Below are 17,550 nucleotides of genomic sequence, written 5' to 3'. Positions count from 1 at the left end.
AGAGGGTGACAGGTGCTGTGGGGAGCAGTAGAACAGGAAAGAGGGACGGGGGACATGAAGAGGAGGAGTCAGAAACTGCCATCTGAATAAGGTGGTCTTGGAAGGACTTACTAAAAAGGTGACGTTTAAGCCAAGATAGTAAATGGTCATCTAGGCCTTGATTTTTTTTTTTTCTCTGCAGCATTGCTTCTGTTGTGCTTGCTCATGCCCAGGTCTGGGGAACTTGAAAATTTAGTGAGCGAGGCCAATAACCTATTAACAACCCAGGGGCAGCAGGGGCCCGGGCTTCGCTCCTGTCTCCTTTACCTGGGCATCCCTTTCCCTGGCTTTCCAGAGTCCAGGCTCACCTCACCTGGACCAGATCCTAAGCTGTTCCCAGAGCTTCTGGCAAAGTATTAACCAGCCCAGTGGGTCGATTTCCTTGCAGGAAACCAGGCTCTGCCTCGGGTGCCTTTGGTCACTGTGTTTGCCCTGGCACCCAGCACTCCCAGCTGCGTTTATGCAGGTGCAGGTGCCAGGGCGTCCATAACAAAGGTGTCAGTATTTTGGGTGCTGATTTTGGTTACAAAGCAGTGTGCACCTGCCTGCCACTGCCACAGCTGTTTGGACCACCCATCCACGTTCCATTCCGAGGGCTGGGTTGTGTAAGGCGTGGCTGGGATGCCACCTTGGCCTGGACTCAGGGTGCTCAGCTCTCCGTTAGCTTCTCATTTCCCCTGCTTCCTTGCTCTCAGACCTGCTTCTGAACAGCTTCTTGAGCAGAAGTAGACAACAGCTAGGTCAGGGGAGCACCTCACTCAGGATGCCGCTTGTCGGACAAGTGGGCTCCCATGAGCTGCTGTAGCAGTTGTTTTAAATCTTAGCTTCTTGTGTTGGAGCCATAGTATGGTGGGCAGGGCGTTTGCCTCACAGGCGACTGATCCAGGTTTGGTTCCCGGCACCACATATGGTTTCCCTGAACCCCGCCAGGAGTGATCCCTGAGCACAGAGCCAGGAGTAAATTCAAAACAGAAACAAACGCCAAACACACACACACACACACACACACACACACACACACACACACACACACACCAACAAAACCTGAGTTATTGCTATGTTCCCTTTTATGGAAGACATTTTCATTCAGTGGTTCTGGATGGGGCCATGAGATCTGGGGCATCACTGTCATCACAATCATCGTCAGATGAGTCCGTCCCTCTGCTCAGGAGTTTTCACCTAGTGGCTAGTCTGTGGCTGGGAGCCCGTCTGCAGGTAGGAGAGGGCTGGAACCCACAGCTGTAGCCAACCACGTGTGGGGAAACCCAGACTGAGACACAACTGGCTTTCCTGATTGGTGTGAAATGTATTATTTGCTGCCCTCTCAGGATGTTTCCCAGTTGGGGTCTGTACAGGGGCTGCAGGTTGAAGGTGAGGTGAGGTGAAGCCTGTTTTAAAGAACCTCTCACAGAGTAGAGTGCCCTCCCCCAACTGATGAACTCCACAGCTCCCCTTGCCCTCTTAATGGTGGCGTTTTTCTCAAGGTTGAGACAAGTCTCCATCCAAGATCTCACTGACAACAATAGCATCCTGAAAAGAAGAACTGAATGGGGTAATTGTTTTTGAAGGCCCCTCAGCCACACCTCCTACCTGCATGTTGCTTTGATAAAGATGATTACACCATTTATTAGCGCTTCTCATTTATTAGCTGTTCATGGGCATCTTCTTGGAGCTAAAAAAACTAATGTGCCAGTGTCTGATCCCTACGCTCTGGGGTGGGGTCTGGCTATTGGACTTTTAAAAAGTTCTCTTTATGATTTGAGAGTGTAACTCGGGTTGCACATTGCTAACCTAAAATTTGTGTGTCCCTGGAGGAAGGAGAGAGGGGAGATTAATTGTTTGAGTCTTGTTTTTCTTTGATGAAAAATCTTGGATTTTGTGATCTAAGACTACTTGGAAATCTGAAAATCTGTGTGCATGCTATTAAAATTATACATCTCTCAGAACAAAAGGGAATGCCCTGCCACAGAGGTAGGGTGGGATGGGGGTGATGGGGGATGGGAGGGATACTGGGATCAGTGGTGGTGGAGAATGGATACTGGTGGAGGGATGGATATTCGATCATTGTATAACTGAAACCCAAGCACAAAAATTTGTAAGTCTACAACTGTACCTCATGGTGTTTCAGTAATAAAAATTAAAAAAAAAGAAAGGGAATCGAAAAAAAAATAAAATTATACATCTCTGCACATAAGTTAATACCAGTTATGTTCTACTCCCTTACTGTCACTGTCACTGTCCTCCCATTGTTCATCGATTTGCTCGAGCAGGCCCACTGACATTGTGAGACTTGTTACTGTGTTTGGCATATCGAATACATCACGGGTAGCTTGCCAGGCTCTGCCGTGCGGGCGAGATACTCTCGGTAGCTTGCCAGGCTCTCTGAGAGGGGCGGAGGAATCGAACTCGGGTCAGCCATGTTGGCTGCGTGCAAGGCAAACGCTCTACCGCTGTGCTATCGCTCCATGCACACTCCCTTACTAAAGATATATATATTTTTCTGGTTATAACAATGACCCATTGCTTCTCATGTCTTATCATGCTAAGAAAATGCTTATTAACAACAAGAAAAGTATAAAGGGGGCCAGAGAGACAGCATAACAGAATGCTGCTTGCCTTGCAAATACCTGAGCCTGGTTAGATCCCCAGCATTGCATGTGCTTCCCTGAGTCCCATCAGGAGTGTACCCTGAGCACCCAGCGAGGAGTAAGCTTAGAGCGTATCTAGGTCTGCTCCCTCCTCATTACCCAACTCCTCTAAGTTAAGGATATATTAAGGGTCAGACACAACACCAGGGACTTTTCATGGCATGTGGAAGCTTCTCTGAGGTTGAGCTGTACACAACCATCTGTGGCAGTTGCTCTCAGCTCAAATCTGCTCCATTTCTTTCTAGAAACAGTGACTGGAGGCTTTGTTTGATGTGGCACTCACTGCTTCTGGCTTATAAACTATGTTGGCACTTACTGTTGTTGAGAACAGTGGTTCTCAAAATGTGGTCCCCCCAACCAGACTCCTGAGTGTGACTTGAGGAACTGTAAAAAATGCAGATTCTTGGGCCCCCATCCCAAAACCACTCAGTCCAAATCTGCCTTTCAGCAAACTTCCTTAATGTGTGTGGGAGTTTTTTGGTGATTGTTTCTTTGTTTTGGGGCCACACCTGACTGTACTCAGGAATTACTCCTGGTGGTGCTTGAGGGTCCATCTGGGGTGGGGAGGGGGTGGATGAGGACTGGTGGCTTTTAAAAAAATTTTATTAGTGAAACTCCATGAGGTACAGTTGTAGACTTACAAATTTCTGTGCTTGGGTTTCAGTTATACAATGATCAAGTACCCATCCCTCCGCCAGTGCCCATTCTCCACCACCACTGATCCCAGTGTCCCTCCCACCCCCCATACCCCCCACCTACCCTGCCTCTGTGGCAGGGCATTCCCTTTTGTTCTCTCTCTCCTTTTGGGTGCTGTGGTTTGCAAAAGAGCCATTGAGTGGCAATCATGTTTGGTCTATCGTCTACTTTCAGCATGCATCTCTTATCCTGGGAGGATCTGCTAGGGAAGCTTTTGAGCCACAAAATAAATACATCTGATGCTAGATGAGAAGACTTGGGCTGGGGATGCAGTGAGCGTGGGGTAGGGCGGGAGGCTAAGGCCCAGAGAGGGTTTGAAGGGCAGGCAGGCGAATTATTCTCAAGCATATAGCTAGGTGACTGAGCCAGAGTACCACGGCTAGGGTGCTTGCCTTGCATGAAGCTGATCCCCGCTTGGATCAGGCATAGAGGCTGCTCTGGAGAGCATCCGGGGCAGGTGTTCGGTTATTAGGACACTTTGAGATCATGGGGTGTAGCTGGGAGACCTAGGTCTGATCTCTGACTGATATGGAAGCTGGGGGCAGGGTTCAATTGCTTCTGGAGGGAGACATTCCACCCCATACCTCAGTGGCCTAGATGGTGATTCCTGACTTTTCCTTACAACTTCTGTCTCAGGAGAGGGGGGGTGGCGGGCGGGGAGAGCGGAAAGGGCCTCTGGGTGAGGGCGTGCTTGTCTTCCCTCCTGGAACTTGTGCATTGTGGGGGCTGGGGCTATTGGCAATTGTTTGTAATCCTGCTTGCATGCCCTGCCACAGAGGCAGGGTGGGATGGGGGGGATGGGGGGTGGGAGGGATACTGGGACCCGTGGTGGTGGGAAATGGGCACTGGTGAAGGGATGGGTACTTGATCACTGTATAACTGAAACCCAAGCACAACAATTTGTAAATCTACAACTGTACCTCCTGGTGTTTCACTAATAAAAATTAAAGACAAAAACAAAAACAAAAAACAGCCCGCCAGTTTCTGCAGCAGACTGGGGCAAATGAACTTCTGTGTCTGACTTTAGAGATCTATATAGGTGTCCTTTCATAGATCGACTTTGAACTCACGCTTGAGGGAAACTCATGCCTATCCTCTTTCCTCCTTTCCTCCTTTCCTGCCACCCTTGCTGGGTGCAGAATGCACTGCCACTGCCCCCTGCTGGACATTTTGCGTAATGTTCTATTTGTCATGTTGGGGTGGGGGCTGCCAATGAAATATGAAAGTAAGCTAAAAGGACATCTGATAATTTGTAAAACGTTTTCCACACTAAATGCATTCTAGAATGTTCGCCTTCTGAGAGAGTGACAATAATTTTTTTAACTCCCTCCGTTTTCTTTTTATAAAGTCTGCAATAGTTTATGAGTTATGTTGTGACTGAAATTTCTTATGCTTTAGTGATTACATTAGCAGATTTACTCTGCCTCTGTTTTGAATTTTTTTCCTAAACTGAAAAGCTTTCCAGCTGAGTACCTTGGGTGTTTATCCACGCCGATCACCAGTGTATGTGCTTGTCTACAGAAGTCAAGGTGTAAATCACCCTTTACAAAAATTGCACCTACCCTCCATTCTGTAAATGGAGATTAAGTGTTACCTACAGTGAGTGAAGCTTGTGTTTGTACTTAGTCATTGAGTTCTGTGTTTTCCTCCAGTAGGGTTTTCCTAAGTGTAAGAGATGCTAATCGTGACTGTTCACATGATACTGCCTTGTCACTTGTCAGAGGAAAGTAAATGACCTGACTGAGAATTTTGGGGTAAGATTTTTTTTCAGGTAGCAATCAGAATAATTTCCATGATTCTGTCTCTTAGAGCTTCCCTATTAAGTGTTGAAGTTGCAGTATTCTTTGTTTTGGGGCCCTACCCGGTGGTGCTCCGGGCTTACTCCTGGACCAGTGCTCAGGGATTGCTCCCTGAGCAAATTGCTCAGGGATTGATTGGAGGTTAAGGTGAGCACCCTACCTGCTGGACTATTGATCTGGTCCTCTAAATTGCAATATTCTTGACACACCGCTTTCCCCTGAGCCACCTCTTCAACCCAGGGAAGGCTGGGAAGTCAAGGACTGATAAAGTCTGCGATGAGCCGTACACAGCAGGGACCTGAGTCCTACCAGCCCACGAGGTGACTTCAGGCCACACCTGATGTCCACTTGTTTTGCGCGGCATGGGAGTTAATCCCCACCACCCAGTTTCCCAGAGAGAGTGGACTCATGCTGGTGTGAGGAATTGCTCTTTGCTGGAAAGGAAAGTCAGTCCTAGACCTTCCCAGGCCTTTTGGGTCCGTCATCTTTCAGAGAAGCATTTCAGGAGTAGGTGAGCAGTGATGTAAAAAGATTTTCTTTGGAGATTTTTTGAGGAAGGGGAGAGAGGGAGGGAGGGAGGGAGGGAGAAAGAGAAAGAAACACTGTCAGGAGAGAATGCGGGCTTCTCCAAAGACAGAGAGAGCTCTGAATGGCCATTCAGACCGACTTTTATATCGATATTCTTCAGGTTGTCTTGGTCCTGAGTTTTCTGCAGATGGGAGAGTTGATCAGGCACTGTTATAAAGGACAAAATTGGAAGTTTTCTTTTCTTTTCTTTTTTGAAATTGGAAGTTTTCTGGGGATCTCCTTTAGGTCCTTATCTCAGTCTTTGTCTCTGCTGAGGTTTGTTCTCTTTGTAGTGGTCCAGCCTCCTCAGGGTCTGCTGCTGGTACCCGGTAAAGGTCTTATAGGGCCTTAATTTCTGTGCTCACAAGGTGGGCTTTTTATAGCGTAGGGACTGCTGGTTTTACTACTTCCTAGGAATTCCATTGCTATGGGGCTCCTTCCCTTTTATTACTTCCAGGAATTCCATTGCCATGGGGACCCTTCTCTATCCAACGGCCTGCCTAGCCTGTGTCTCCATGTAAATCCTGGTGGCCTGGTGCTTGGGAGTGTCCTCGGGCTGGAGAACGACCTAGGCAGATGGAGCTTGGAGAAGCTAGATCTTAACGTAGACCCAAGAAGTGGGCTCAGGTTGTTCCTTCCTCTGGACACGGTAAATAAAGCAAATACTCTGGAGGGTCTCTCTCGCTTTCTTCACATGTCCTTCCCAGGATGGTGAAGACAACTGGCCTCATTTATGTGCCAGGAGCAGCCTTGGGAACAGTGGGCAGGAGTAAAGTCACTTCTGTTTTCTCACAGAGACCCTCACTCACCACTGAAGGACAGAGGGTCTAGAGTTGGCGCTCTAGGTTGGACACGGTCTGAAAACGTTTCTTCTTTCTTTCTTTCTTTCTCTCTCTCTCTTTCTTTCTTTCTTTCTTTCTTTCTCTCTTTCTCTCTTTCTCTCTTTCTCTCTCTTTTTCTTTCATTCAATATTTTTATTGAATCACAGTGAGATACACAGTTACAAGATTGTTCATGATCCGGTTTTTGTCATACAATGTTCCAACACCTGTCCCTTCACCAGTGTACATTTCCCACCACCGATGTCCCCAGTTTCCCTGCCCCCCTTCCACCTCCTACTTTTTTCTCTCTCTCTCACTCATGTTCTTTTTTCTTTTTCATTCCAGTTGCGAATGAAGCCGGAGACAAGACGGCCAGGCCTCTCGCTCGATTCTCCCGTGAGTAAATCTTGTTCTGCTTCCTTCCTGGGCTCTTTCAGCCATCTTTTCATCTGGTAGCTCGCCTCGGGCACCTTCAGTCAGCACACAACACAGACACAGAAGCTCTCTTCCGGGGCGGCTGTCCTGTTTGAGCCCCGCCAGGGGTGCCCTCGGCACTGCTGTTGCTATTGCAGCCTTCAGATCTGTGGCTTACCCAGCTGTGCTCCGGGACTCAGCAGAACTGACCGTGACCACCACAGAAGGGACAGGGCCTGTCGAGAAAGGCAGAGGCCAGGCTCGCACCAGAGCCGCTGAGTCAGGGTGGGCTTTTCAGCAAGCCCCCCGACTCCTGTGCCAGCTGGGATGTGGAAAGCCCCACACTGGGGAATCGCAGCAGCTTTTCGAGGGAAGGTTCTGTGATTTACATAAAGACAGTGAGAAAAGAGTGTGTGGAGAGCTTGGTCCACTCCTGTCCACTCCACACTATCGCGACACAATGTGCATTTATGAGCAGCACTACTGGCTTTACCTTGGCTCGTGTGTGTGTGTGTGTGTGTATGAATTTGCATAGTGTGCATACATATATTTGCATACACATATTTGCATATATATGTAAGTATTTGCATGTATGTATAAATATAGACACATATGTACATATATGTTTATATTTTTGTTTAGCTTAAACTACTTCATTTTTTAAAGCTGAGTTTTAATTAACTCAGGTTCTGTGATTTATAAACTGTTAACGATGGTTTCCCATGCACCTACTTCCAACACTGCACCTGTCCTCAATGTGCCCACTTCCTGCCCCAAGGACCCCAGTATCTCTCCCTTTGAGACACATTGTCCCTTTCCCCCTCCTCCACCCCCAACACACACAGACACAGACACAGACACACACACACACACAGGAACTCAGGTAGGGGTCAGACCACCACTTTGTTGGCTTTGACCCTCTGTTGCTACCTTGCCGTGTATCTTTAAGTTCTTGTATGAGAGGGATCATCCTGTGTCTGTCCTTGGGGGTGCACATATTTTAGGGGCCACACTTGGCACTGTGGAGGCAGAACATGAGGTGCGTGGGGGGGCAAACTGAGCTCCTGGCCTTGGGCAGGCAAGGACTGCACACTAGCCCCTGAGCCTGCTCCCCTGCCCAGGTCATCCTGAAGGCCCGAGAGAGTGAATGGTTTCCCACAGCCTGGGCCTTCTGGAGCGGTTCCCAGCCACATCCGTTTTGCTTGACTCCTGTGTCGCTGGATCTTGAACCCCGTGGGGGAGCAGGAGTCAGTGCATCACCCCGTTTGCTATAGCAGAGCACGGTGCCCTTCAGGGAAGAAAACCGGGGTGTCCTGTGAAGAGCGTAGGTTCACTGGAGAGGGATCCACATGTGCGAATCTTCAGGCATCAACTTTCTATCCACTATTATGCACTGGCTTTGACTAGAAGTCGCTCCACTTCTCCAGTGTGGACCTCACATTTCCCACCTGCAAATACAGGGCAAGCACACCAACTTTCTTTCCTTTATAAAAAAAATGGTTCTCTTTCGAAGTGGTGGCACGAGAGAAGTTCCATGAATTCCTAGTTATGGCATTGTTCATGGAGGAGTGGGTGGGAGGGTTTTACCACAACGTTTGATTTTGGTGCTGCCTCACCCCATGAGGTCTGTGCTTGAGAGCTGAGCCACACCCCCAGCTCGTTGACCAGGTGTTGACACTGGATTTTGGCAGAACAAGTCACTGTAAAGTCGGAAGTGTTATTCCTCTACATACAGGGCTTCTTTTAAAACTTTTGGAACTGATTGAAAACTTCGGGACTGATTCCTAGAAATGATTTTTATGCAGCTGTGATAATATATGGTGGTGAAAGAGCACTAAGTACTTGCCTTTAGAAATTGTGTCACAAAACACTTCTCGTGGGCTCCAGTTCTCACTGCCTGCCTGGAAGCAGTAGTTCCAAAATAAGTCCATCCTGCAGCTCATTGGGGATGCTGATTGTGCTTGGTCATCTCATGAGCAGTTGTCAGATACACTCATAAGCTGGACCCACATCCTAGCTCTGCCCTGGGGCACTGTCCTTCGTGCACATGCTGGGAGCATTTCTCAGAATGTGGGAAGGGGCTGCAAGCCACAAGGAGCCCCTTGTAGTCTGTGCCTTTGCTCTAAGAGATTTCCAAATATTGTAGCAGGGTGGGAAGGTTGATTGGTTGGGGACAGGTGGGAAAAGGTTTTCTCTGGAGGAAAAAACAGTTAGGACAGCCAGTTATGTAGGACCTAATCCTGGGAAAGGAAAAGGAACAAAAAGTCTCCCTCAAGTGCAACGTGCTGGAAAAAGAGACCAGATGACACATCAAACCTTGGGCTAGAGCGTTAGCACAGCAGGTAGGGTGTTAACCTTGCACGTGACTGACCTGGGTTCGATTCCCAGCATCCCATATAGTCCCTGGAGCATTGCCAGGAGTGATTTCTAAGTGCAGAGCCAGGAGTAACCCCTGACCATCGCCAGGTGTGACCCCAAAAGAAAAAAAATGTACCAAACCTTTCTGTAACAAATCCAAGCAGGAAAACAGGCAGCTTTTAGGAAGGCAACAGTCAGTCATACGCATCTCTGATTGCGACTCACTTTACTCCAATGAAGCTTCCAGCTGGGGAAGGTGAGTGGATCTGGATTTAGGCTTTTCTTTGGAAACTGGAAGGTGCCACCTGGCAACTTTCCCTATGACACAAACCTTACCAGCATGGAGTTAAGATCAAGAAGGCAGGGAGGATCAGGTGCAAATGTTGCAAAAACTCAGCCCTCAGGGCCAGTAGAAAAAAACTCAGAAGGCCTGGAGAAAGGGAGCGTCTGTTTCCCGCCTTTCTTGTATTTCCAATGCTTTCATTCTAAGGGGACCCTGATGCCCTCGGGCCATCTCCTTTTTCCCCTGTTGTTCACCTGTACTTTTCCCTGTATTGCAGCAGAGGTGAGCAGTGGTGATTTTATTGAAGGAATCATAAAGGAAGTGGGGTGTGGGTTGCCAGATTGAAGCCTGGGTTTGAGTCTCAGAATTGTGTAGTTCCCAGAGCCTTGTTGGAAGCAGCTCTGAGCACTGAGACAGGAGGCAGGAGTAACTCCTGAGCACCACCGGGTGTGGCTGAAAAACTGAAAAAAAAAAAACACCCCCCCAAAAACAAAATGAAACAAAACAAAACAAAAACCAAAGGAGAACTAGAGGGCAATAGAGTGTGGGAAATAGAGTGTGAGTGTCCGTTGAAACATCACATCATCAGTTGGGGGCTGGAGTGATAGCCCACTGGGTAGGGTATTTGCCTTGCACACAGTCAACCTGAATTTGATTCCCAGCATCCCATATGGTCCCCCGAGCACTTCCATGGGTAATTCCTGAGTGCATGAGCCAGAAGTAACCCCTGAGCATCGCCAGGTGTGACCCACCCCCCCAAAAAACCCCGTGGTTTCCAGGGCCAGAGCAATATAGTAGAGTGGGTAGGGCATTTGTCTTGCACGTGGCTGACCTGGGTTCAAGCCCCGGCATCTGGTATAGTTTCCCTGAGTCCTGCCATGAATGATTCCAGAGTGTAGAGCGAGGAGTAAGCCCTGAGCACTGTTGGGTGTGACCTCCCACTGAAACACAACAGAACAAAATCCAGTTTGCCACACACTGACTTCTGACCCTGCCTTGGCCAGCAGCTGGTTTTCCAGCTGGTCCTCTTCTGAGAGGTCTGTTCTACAACACGGTCCCCTTTCTTCTCGCTACTTCCTGTCTCTGTGTAACTGACTGGCTCCGCCACCTCCAACCATGGTGTCTTCCTCGAAGAAACTGATATCACTGCTCCTGAGTGGAGCTCAGTGCCTGTCACCTACAGGCTGGAGGCACTGTGATGCCATAAAGGGCAGTATGGGTGTGGCAGATGCTCTGGGGACTCCAGATCCTATTAGGCATCCATCACCATCCCTTGTGATTTTACACTATTGTTGATGATTGTCTTCATCAGAGTGGCTCTTTAATAGCAACTGCAGGCTCATGGAGTAGCAAGGAAGGCATTTCCCTGGGCATAAATGAAGGTGGGGAGATGAGGTCCAGGAAGTGGGGAATAGTATTATCCTCCTTCCCAAACCTACAGGAGATCAGTATTCAGAGAACGAGGGCCAAGAATGAACAAGACTAATGTACTGGGTGAGCTCCAGACATGTGGGCTTGGATCAGCTTAGTGTGGGAGCTCAGAGTGACCTGCATCATGCAGTGAGCTCTTTTGGACTCCGTGTGTGTGGCCTCGTTCCCCAATGCCATGGGCAAGGGGAGCTGGCAGAGTTTCACTGTGGGCACTGCAGGCCAGGCTTCTGTCCACCGTGGCTGTCTCCATTTTACACATGAAGGCAACCTGTCCAGATAAAACTTTGGGAATTTGCTCACATCTAGAATTCTATGTCCTTAGTTCCAATTTTGTTTGATTCTGGTGTCTGTCCATTCCTGGCCTGAGGTGCTGGGCTTTGTGGATTCAGTGACTTAGGGACTTGGGGACCTGGCAGCTTGATGGTGGAGGCCCTGCAGCCATTTGCACAGGATGGCTTCCTAGGTCCACAGTGTCCTGACCCCCTCTTGCAGATGGTTCCATCTGGGGCAGGAAGATCTTTCTTGGGACACTCCTTTCTGCCAGCTCCCGGAAACTCCCTCAACAAAGGGAAAAGCTTCAAGGATGGAAATGCAAATCCTCATTCTTACTCTGGTGAAAATGACTGGTAATAGGCCCTTTATTCCTCTCCCCACCCAAAAATAAATTCTTAGTATAGAAACAGAGGGGACCGGTGGGACTATTTCAGCTACTGTTCATTTATGTTTCCTGAGTAGTTACTGAATACCCTGATGAACTTACACTACTTTTTGCATCAGAAATGGGTTCAACCAGGACAAGATCCCTGCCATTGAGGATAGTAAGGCTTGGAGTGAGGAGTCAGAAAGCTACCAGGTGATAGAACTGAAAAGGCCGGGTCTGAGGGTAAGAGAGAGATGGAGGGGGCGTAAGAAGAGATGGGCGAGAGGTCACAGGGGCGGGATGGGTGTTGAGGTGAGGTATGTCTGGAAGCAGGAGACCCAAACTACAGCAACAAGACTTTAAAATGTGCCATTTGGCGCTGGAGAGATGGTACAGCCGGCAGGGTGCTTCCATATGCATATGGGTGATCCAGGTTCATCTCCCACACCCTCTGTGATTCTCGGAGCTGCCAAGAGTGATCTCTGAGCACAGCTGTGTGTGGCCCTTGCCCTGACCCCCCACAGCTCCCCAGAAGTGGGTGTTAAGGAAGCAGGTGGGGGTGGGGAGTGGAACCTGGTTGCACTGGTGGAGGGAAGTTGGACACTGGGAGTAGCATACCCTATATGTGAAACTTTATTATGGACATATTTGTAAATCTGTAGCACTGTTGCACTGTCCTCCCGTTGTTCATCGATTTGCTCAAGTGGGCCCAGTAACGTCTCCATTTTGAGACTTGTTACTGTGTCTGGCATATCCAATACGCCACGGGTAGCTTGCCAGGCTTTGCCATGCAGGCTAGATACTCTCGGTAGCTTGCAGGGCTCTCCGAGAGGGCCAGAGGAATCAAACCCAGCTTGGCTGGATCGGCCGTGTGCAAGGCAAATGCCCTACTGCTGTGCTATTGCTCCGGCCCATTTGTAAATCATGGTACCTAAATAAAAAATTTCATTTAGCAAGCAGAAAGAAAGAATAGTTGGCAGTGTGGAAAGTGCTATGGAAGGGGGCTTGCAGTGGTTGGGCTTGGAGCAAAAGGGCCTTTGCAAGGGACACAGAGAGCAGATCTCCCACCAGGGGGTGTGATTTGACCCCCTGAGGAGGGGTGTGTGTGTGTGTGTGTGTGTGTAGCACAGAGAAGGCAGGAGAGAGAGGAGCCCTACACCCCCACCCTACTCCTGCACCCACATTCCTGAAACCCTGCCATAGTCAGGTGGGAATCCACAGGATCTGGATGCTCCCTGTATATCTCTGGAACATGAAACCCAGGCTCTGCTATCGGATTCTGGGTTGGGACCTTGCCAGGTGGTGCTGGGGGTCTACTCCTGGAGTCACTCCCAGCACTGCTTTTGAGACTGGAAGTGTCTGGGATCGCTCCCAGGGCACCTACATTTAAACTGAAGCTTGCACTTCAACCCTTTGAGCTGCCAAGCTGCCTGCTGGGCCCGGGGCCCAGGGATTCATAATTCTGTGTCCCAGGCAGTTAACCCTGCTGGGCTCTGTCTGGATTCGGAGACCCCATTAGAACTCACTGACAGGGTTGTGACTGGTTACATGTAGAGGTGAGGACTCAGCTGCCTGGAAACACCGCACAGTGGTTGTGACCCAACTGAGCCTGGTCAGGGGGTGACCCAGGACTGTGAGTGGCCAGTGGCTGGATGAGGCTGGGTCAGCTGTGGTGGAGACCAACTCTCATCATATGGGAAAAGTGTTGGAAGTCCAGTTGCAGCTCATGATGAGTACAGGGTAGTCCAGGTGTGTGTGTGTGTGTGTGTGTGTGTGTGTGTGTGTGTGGCCATTCTCCCACTACCCTGAGCTGTCTCAGTCCTCCTCATGCCACCTCCCTTCCTTCCATGCATGTTTAGTGAAGGTTTTTATAGAGCAGGCCCTGGAGACGACAGGGTTGAGGAAGTTTGTCTTCAGAGCTCACAGTCTCATGGAGGAGAAAGAAATGGCTCAGCAGGGCATGAGGGAAGCGTTAGTGGTCAGTACCCAGAACTGTGGGCACAGGCACGGGAGTCTGAGCTGACCCGGGTGGACTGGTTGTGAGCGCGTCTTCCTGGAGACGGACCTTGGCTAGAGCCAGTGGGAGTCCACAGGGACACGTCTACTCCTGCAGAGAAGGAACAAAATTAAAATGGTACTTTCCAGAGATATTGGGTCATGTGTAGTGTTCACACATGGCCACAGTGTGGCAGGAAAAGCCCAGATCTGGTGTGTGTGTCTGCATCTGGTGTGTGTGTCTGCGGCCGGAGACTCCCGGGCTGCAGCCGGGGCAGTGGGATGGATGTTACTTTTGAACACTGATTAGTGGGAGAGTCCGCAGATGGGGCAGCAACCCCGGAGCGCCTCTCATTGCTGCACAGCTGTGTGCTGGAGATTTCAGTGTTTCCCTCATTGAGGAGAGAAGGGGAGAATCATTTCTTTCCGGAGCCGAACAGTGGTGAAAAAGAAAATCCAAAGCAGTAAGAAAACAGGGCCTGAAAATGTGATCTCTTGGGCTCTGGCAGGCAAACATCCAGATGTTGGAAAGAAATTACATGCCAAAGGATCTGGAGGGGTTTGTATGAATGCAAATGCAAAGGAAGATCTTTAGACTTTTTTTTTTTTTTAGTTTTTGAGTCACACCTGGTGATGCCTAGGGGTTACTTCTGGCTCTGGCTCTGCACTCAGGAATTACTCTTGGCAGTGATCAGGGGACCATATGGGATACCAGGGATTGAACCCAGGTGTGTGTGTGTGTGTGTGTGTGTGTGTGTGTGTGTGTGTGTGTTTGCGCATACACACATATATACATATGCATACAGATATACATCTACATACATATATATGTATATACATCTACATAATCCATTCATCTATCCTGAACACCTAGGTTGATTCTATATCTTAGCTATTGTACCAAGTGCAGCAATGAAATGGTGTATGTCCTTTTGAAAGAGTGTTTTTAATTTTTTTTAATGTGCCTACTGGCTGTCCACTATCGTCCTCTGACAAGTGTCTAATCATTTCCTTTCATCATTTTTGACAGGGTTTTGGAATTTTTTAAAAATATCTTTGTAAGTACTTTCTATATCCTGGATTTCAAACCTTTATTTGATGTGTTGAATGCAAATATTTTTTCCCATTAAGTTAGCTTCTTTTTGTTTTAACCCGTTTCTCTTGTTTTAACCCAACCTTCTTTTGCCATGCAGAAGCTATTTAATTTTATGCAGTCTCAATTTGTTTTTGATTGTGTTGCCTTTGCCAGTGTATAAGCTCACTGAAGACCTTATCTTTGATCTTGGAGTGTTCTGCCTGTTATTTTCCTCAGTGTACTTTATAGTTTCTGGTTGGATCTCAGGGTCTTTGATCCAATTTGAATGGACTTTGGTTCATTCCAAAAAATCAAGATATGGATCCAGGTTTAATTTCTTACATGTAGTTGTCCAATTTTCCCAGCATTATATGTTGAAGAGGCTATCTTTACTCCATTTCATGCTCTCACATCCATTATTGAAAGTTAACTGTCCATACATCTGGGGTATCATCATAGGGTATTTGATTCTGACTCATTGATCAGAGGGCCTATCTTTATTCCAGTACCATGCAGATTGATCACTTTATAATACTTTATAATACAGTTCCAAATTAGGTAATGAAAAACCCCCAAATTTTTTATTTTTCAGTGTGGCTTTGGCTATTCGTGGCCTTTTCTGATTTCTTACAAACTTTATTGTTGAGTTTTCTAGATCCTGGGAGAATGTTGTCTGAATTTGGATGGGGGTTGCATTGAATCTACATTATAGCTTAAGTAGGATAGTCATTTTAATAATATTGATTTTTCCAACCCAAGAGCATGGAATATTTTTGCATTTCCTAAGATCCTCTTTTTCTTAAGTGATTTATTATACTTATTGTATAGACCTCCTATGCCTTTTGTTAAGATAGCTCCTAGACACTTTATGTTTTTGGATACAATTTAAAATAGAACTTACTCCTTGATTGCATTCTTTTCCGATTCATTCTTTCTATAGAATGCAACTGATTTTTGTGTATTGATTTTGTAGTTAGCCACTTAGCTTTATTGGTTTATTGTTTCTCGGAACTTTTGTTGGACTCTTTGGTTTTTTTTTTTTTTTTTTTTTTTTTTACTTTTTGGGTCACACCTGGCGATGCACAGGGATTACTCCTGGCTCTGCACTCAGGAATTATCCCTGGTGGTGCTCAGGGGACCATATGGGATGGCGAGAATTGAACTTGGGTCGGGTGCATGCAAGGCAAATGCCCTACCCACTGTGCTATTGCTCCAGCCCCACTTTGGGGTTTTCTGTGTACATTATCATGTCATCTGAAAATCGTGATAATTTGAGTTCTTCTTTTCCAATTTGGATCCCTTTTATTTGTTTTTCTTGCCTGGTTGCTGTAGCCAGGATTTATAATACTATGCTAAATAGGCGTGGAGAGAGTGGACATCCTTGTCTTGTAACTGATCTCAGAGGGAATTCTTTCAGTTTTCCACCATTAAGGATGGCTTGTTAAAAATGGCCGTTATTATATTGAGGAAGTTTCCTTCCACCCCTATTTTGTTGAGATCTTTAATTTTTTTTTATTATGAGTGGATATTGTATCTTGTCAAAAGCTTTCTCTGCATTAGTTGATATGATCGTATGATTTTTATCATTCCATTTATTAATGTGGTTTATTGTTAATTGATTTCCTTATGTGAACTGTCCTTGAATCCCTGGGATGTGTCGCACTTGATCAGGGTGTATTTTTTTTTCCTTTTTTGGGGTCACACCCGGCAATGCTCGGGCTACGCCAGACTCTGACTACCTGGGTAACCTCATATTTGGCTGGTTTTGGTTCCTACCTCTGTTGGTTATATTGCCCTCTGCCTGCTTTTATATTATTCTCATCTCTTCTGACATAGATTGAGATGCAACTCAAAGCCCCTTCTCTTTTAGCAGCGTAAACAAAGGCTAAAAGTAGCAGTTGACTGAAGTTTAGGGATCAACACACTCTGCAGTTTACACCACTAATTTCGTGTGTGTATGTGTGCGTATGTGCGTATGTGCGTGCGTGTGTGTGTGTGTGTGTAAAATAACAGTCAGTGCTGGGGCAGGCCAGGCCTCTGCAGGCACTGGTGCGTGTGGGGTGCAGTCCAGAGGGTTCAGTGTCTGAATGCTGTGTGATGCAGTTACTGTGAGCCATCAGGACTGCCCCTGGTAGTACCTGGGAACCATGTGGTGCCAGTGATTGCATGCAGGGTCTCGGCATGCCAGATATGTGCCTTTCCAGCTTGAGCTATCTCCCTTATTCCTTTTTGGGTCACATCTGGCAGAGGCTCTTAATAATTTGTTAAAAGATCACTTTACTGATGGGTCTCCTGGACTACCAAGTTGATCTTTCTTTCCCTACCCTCTTCATTTTTGATTATTTAATTTCATTTCCCTCTTAGGAATAAAATGGTGCTCCTTCTCATCCTAGGAAAAGCAGCTGACCTCAGGCCTTTAGCATCTCACCTCTCTCAACACTTTTTCTCCCTACACACTGACCAATATCTTCTTGTTTTAGTAGAAATTGTGATTTCACTTCTTCTTCCTTTTTTTTTTTTTTGCTTTTTGGGTCACACCTGGTGATGCACAGGGGTTACTCCTGACTCTGCACTCAGGAGTTACTCCTGGCGGTGCTCAGGGGATCATATGGGATGCTGGGAATTGAACTTGGGTCGGCTGCGTGCAAGGCAAATGCCCTACCCGCTGTGCTATCTCTCCAGCCCCTGGTTTCACTTCTTGAGATAATAACAAACATTTATTATTTGTGATTTTTGGATAAGCCTGCTCAGTTAAAAAAAATCTGGGGGCAGAGACATAGAACA

At 47.4% G+C, this 17,550-nt stretch overlaps 1 protein-coding gene across 5 annotated transcripts in view; it reads left to right on the top strand.

Annotated features, from left to right (window-relative positions):
- Positions 1-17,550, top strand: part of PDE1C (phosphodiesterase 1C) — a 661,768-nt gene that overhangs the window by 192,765 nt on the left and 451,453 nt on the right. For all 5 annotated transcript variants that reach the window (XM_056117979.1, XM_056117980.1, XM_056117974.1 and 2 more), the window contains one exon: positions 6,916-6,966. In XM_056117979.1, coding sequence (XP_055973954.1) covers positions 6,916-6,966 — 51 coding nt within the window. The remainder of the gene's footprint in view (positions 1-6,915; positions 6,967-17,550) is intronic.

Source organism: Sorex fumeus, unplaced genomic scaffold, assembly GCF_029834395.1.
Source record: "Sorex fumeus unplaced genomic scaffold, SorFum_2.1 ptg000037l, whole genome shotgun sequence".
Lineage (NCBI taxonomy): Eukaryota > Metazoa > Chordata > Mammalia > Eulipotyphla > Soricidae > Sorex > Sorex fumeus.
Note: the sequence above shows the minus strand (reverse complement) of the source record. Positions and strands in the feature narration are given on the sequence as shown.